At 45.4% G+C, this 4,575-nt stretch overlaps 1 protein-coding gene across 1 annotated transcript; it reads right to left on the minus strand.

Annotated features, from left to right (window-relative positions):
- Positions 1–1,918: 1,918 nt before the first annotated feature.
- Positions 1,919–3,869, minus strand: LOC147463899 (geranylgeranyl pyrophosphate synthase, chloroplastic-like). Its single transcript, XM_086491817.1, has 4 exons — positions 2,817–3,869; positions 2,619–2,659; positions 2,411–2,447; positions 1,919–2,116 (listed from the first exon to the last, which is right to left on the minus strand). Exons 1-4 carry the CDS (start codon positions 3,811–3,813, stop codon positions 2,037–2,039), a joined length of 1,155 nt encoding a protein of 384 aa, XP_086347943.1. The 5' UTR covers positions 3,814–3,869; the 3' UTR covers positions 1,919–2,036.
- Between the last annotated feature and the right edge of the window lie 706 nt (positions 3,870–4,575).

Genomic DNA, 4,575 nt, shown 5'->3' on the forward strand with positions numbered 1-4,575 from the left:
GGCAGGCTTCCTCTCACTACTGACAAGCTCTCCCCCTGTCTCGCTCTCTACAATGCAAGAGAGCATGTCTGATGCTAAAGAAGACGATACTGAAAAGAGGATGTCGAAGGTAAGCCATGCAAGGCCGTCGATGGCGAGGATGTGAAGGAACGCTGATGCCGAAAGGCCAGATGTCAAAATCCGCCGCTGATGCCACAATCCAAAATACAAGTTCATCGATGCTGAGAGCCGAAGTGGACATGCATGTGTGTGTTGAAAAGCACACACCTTGCTTCTCTTTCTCCAATTCCAAAGAAGAAGCACCTAATCTCTAAGCTTTTTTGAACACGTGCGACTGCTCCTTGCTACAACGTATATGGTGATCCAAAAAAGTGCTCCAAAAAACACATAAAATTGCTACTAATGGCAGGCTTCCTCTCACTACTGACAAGCTCTCCCCCTGTCTCGCTCTCTACAATGCAAGAGAGCATGTCTGATGCTAAAGAAGACGATACTGAAAAGAGGATGTCGAAGGTAAGCCATGCAAGGCCGTCGATGGCGAGGATGTGAAGGAATGCTGATGCCGAAAGGCCAGATGTCGAAATCTGCCGCTGATGCCACAATCCAAAATACAAGTTCATCGATGCTGAGAGCCGAAGTGGACATGCAAGGTGTGTGTCGAAAAGCACACACCTTGCTTCTCTTTCTCCAATTCCAAAGAAGAAGCACCTAATCTCTAAGCTTTTTTGAACACGTGCGACTGCTCCTTGCTACAGACTCCAGTGCTGGTAGAAAATTTTCCACGATACCTCTGTCGTTGCATTACAGAAGTTGATTCCAGCGCTGCTTGATATAATTTGCAGAGCACTACTTGCAGGTTGAATGAAACACTGCTTCTTGCGCTGCCCGTTTATTGCATACTTAAAAAAGAACAAAAAACCAACACTGTCGTAAGCCTTAATCCAAGCTTTTCCTTCGCTTCTCTCAAATCTCCAAGCTTTGTACACAGAGTCGACCGTCTTCTTCAGCTCAGTTTTTTTGCACACCAAGATCTCAACCTCAGCTTATTTCGAACTCATGCCAAGGTCTCAACCCAGCTTATTTCGAACTCGTGCACGTGCACCAAGAGCAGTCGGAAACCGAAGCTCTAGTACCACTTGTGAGGGAGTGTGCCTCGTGTTAGTGCGGGTGTGGGAAGGGGGAGAAGCAAGAAAGCACAAATTTGGGTGGAGAGCAATGAGCATAATGATGCCTCACGCTCCTTACTCTATTCACGCAAGCTTCTCTTTTGAACTGCCAAGGAAATATTTGATACTCAGCCCTTCACAATTGCATTAACAAAGAACTCCCGATGAGTATGTCATAGACGAAATGCGAGTGTGCGCACACACGTGAGAGAGAGACAGAAAGAGAGAGAGAGCTCTTGCATAAGGAGCTCCTCAGGACAAAATTGAACCCCTGCATCTTGCACAATGCTCAACTAGGCTTTTAAGGTGCTTCTTTGCTTCCACATGCAGCAAGACAGTATAAAAGGTAGTAGCCATGTAGTTTGGCCCATCACCACTAGTGAAGAGAGATCACAATCACACAGTTTTTTCGAAGCATTGCTACTTTCCACTCTATCCAATCCATAGGTTGAAGTCACCAAGTTCTAAGCTACGAAAGCAACTAACAAACTCAAACCTCACTCTCCAGCAGCTCCTGAAGATGCAGGCATCTGAGTCGAGACTCCCAAAATCATGAGTTAATAAGCAGCAACTACATGATCGTCTCTTCTCTACAACAAGACTCACGTTGGTATTAAAAATGAAAAGGACATGTACAAACAAAGAAACAAAGAAAATTTCAAGGCTTCACTTGCAAAGGTTTGCCCATTAGCATAAAAAACGATTAGACATTCAAATGTAGGAGTAAGGTTTGTTTTAGAAAGAAAGCTATCACACATTTGTCTGGAAAAATGCAGAATGTTATGGGCTCCTTAATCTACGATGCACAGTTACTAAACGCCCCCACATCAGATTCACTTGATTCCACATCTGCAAGGACAAGCAAATGCTTCATAGAGTCAAGTAAAGAATGGTGAGTTGTGACCCAGTTCCGTAAGTGCCAAAATTGGGGGAAGTCGGAATTTCAAAATCTGCATGAGCAAGAAAAACAGCTTTCATGGATACATGGGACCACTCCAGAATGGAGCAAAGAATAAATGCATGTAAAACGGCTGACCATAGCATGTAATAGATGATGGTGAAAATTTAACCATCAACTTTCCCGTCCCAATAAACCCACTGAATTAGGGAATCCTTATTGATTGAAAAACCCTCTGAATATAGGGCTCTTTAAGCCCCAACGTTATAAGGTATATGAAAGCTTGCCTCTAAAAGATGCATGAAATCTTGTTGCTTAGAAAGAACTGCATTAAGAAACCACTCACAGGTTATCGAACTTTCATGGCCAGCAGCCTTCCAATCCTTGCAAAATGATCAAGTTTTTCCAATAGGAAACTGCAAGCAAAACCTACATTGCCAAGAGATTTGCTAGACTAGATTCTGATTGTAATACAAAGAACAAAACAGAGAAAGTTCTATATGTGTGTCCAAGTAAGAGGAGGTCGCTTGGCGTGTTCACTCACTACTAGTTACCACCAGCTTCATATCTCCACATTGCAAGACAAAGGAGTAACCTGTTTAGAGCTTAGGCACAAAGTGACAATGAGGCCCACACAACGTTCAAGGTTATGTAAGGGGGTCTTGTTGATCTGCAAATACAGTAAGCAGCACAGCCGACCTCTATATGAATTGCAATAAGCATACAAAGGACTCACAAATCCTCATAATTACCAACTCTGTCAGCTAGCTGATCGACAAAGCATAGTAGAGGTAGAGCTTTCTTTGCATCAAAACCAGACAGGTAGGACTTTGCCTCACTGCGCAATCTCTTCCCATACTCTTTACACTTGTCCAATCCAAGCACTTTGATGTAGGAAGAAGGTGACTTACTTGAGTCCTTACTCTGCTGTTCCGTCATGTCTACTACAACCTCATAAAGAAGTCCCAGAGCCCGACCATATTGTCGAAGACTCTGGATTTGCTCTTCATCAGCACCACCCAGAATAGCACCACAAACGGTCGAGCACTCTGCATATGCAGCTGTTTTCTGCAAGTGAATGTCTTGCAAAGCTTCAAAGGTAAGTTCCTCATCATTTTCATTGCTGGCCAACTCTAGGTATTGGCCTGCGACCATGCCCTCAGAGCCAACAGCTTTGCCTAGCTCTGAGATAACCTGCAGAAGCTTATCAGGGCAAACACCTTTGCTGTTTACAGCTACATGCTCTACTCCAAGAGCATATAGGGCATCTCCAGCAAGAATGGCAAGGTCCTCACCAAAGACCTTGTGGTTTGCAGCTTTCCCTCTTCGTAGCTCATCATCATCCATACAAGGAAGGTCATCATGGATGAATGAAGCAGTGTGCACCATCTCGAGGGCACAAGCAGTGGGCATAGCCAGATCTGAAGAACCGCCGACAAGCTCACACGCAGAAATGCAAAGGAGGGGGCAAACTCTGCTAGAATCGGCAAACACAGAATACCTCATTGATTCATAGATAGAGGCGGGCCTCTGCACGACGATGGCGTGGTCTAGGGCCGACGCGATGGAGGTCTTCTTGGTTTCCAGGAATGTGGAGAGGTCGAAACGGACTTCATCCGCTCGATCGGTGGAGACTGCCATTGCCATGGTCGCGTGCTTACGCTGCAGCGAGCAGCCATGGCCAAGGCGACTTGCGGCAATACTGTACGTGCCGAGGAAGCCCACACTTTTAATCAACGACGCCATCATCAAGCAGTGCCTCTGTGACTGTCTCTGACTCTCACTTTTACAATGTTAAAGGTTTGTATGGTGTAACTCAATTTATTTTGAGGAGATGAACATGAAGAAGGCTCGGTTCAGACGAGGCGGAGCAAGAGTGCATGGCATTCATCCATTGGAGAAGCCTTCTGGACCCACCATTCAAATGGGCGAATCGCGATACCCCCCGGAAGTTGAAGGCCTTTCACCTGCTTTTGGGCGCGAAGAAGAGAGAAGTAGCCCTAAGGGCCCATAGCGCTCACTGCCAATGATCATCCACAGCATGCCATGAACGTGTTCGCCTTCCTTTGTGAACAATGAGAGCGGAGGCGATGGAAAGCTAGGGAGCTCGTTGCAGACGTGCGGGGGTTTACCTCAACCTATCGACAAAAACAACGTTTGCACGAAAGGCAAGGGTCAATTGTGCTTAAGCTTTCAAAATCGGTCCAAATGGGCAGAGTTAACAAACTGCGGTACAAAAGGCATGGCCAGCAAATAGTGGAGGTTAGCAGCATGCAAATACGCAGTTAATTTTTGGGAGGTAGTGTTATTGGTTCAACGGAGGTATATGACAACCCCTTCCCGTGGGAAACTCTTCTTAAAGACAACATGATTGGGATGCCTCTTCCCCCACCTTTGAGGCTTTGTAACTTCTCCTTTTTTGCTTTCTAGTAGAAGAAGCCTTAGTGTTGTGTTGGGTTAGACAGACTTTCATTGTTTTTAGTGCCATGATGGAGACTTATCTTAAATGTT

Source organism: Adiantum capillus-veneris, chromosome 2, assembly GCF_014529385.1.
Source record: "Adiantum capillus-veneris isolate H3 chromosome 2, ASM1452938v2, whole genome shotgun sequence".
NCBI lineage: Eukaryota > Viridiplantae > Streptophyta > Polypodiopsida > Polypodiales > Pteridaceae > Adiantum > Adiantum capillus-veneris.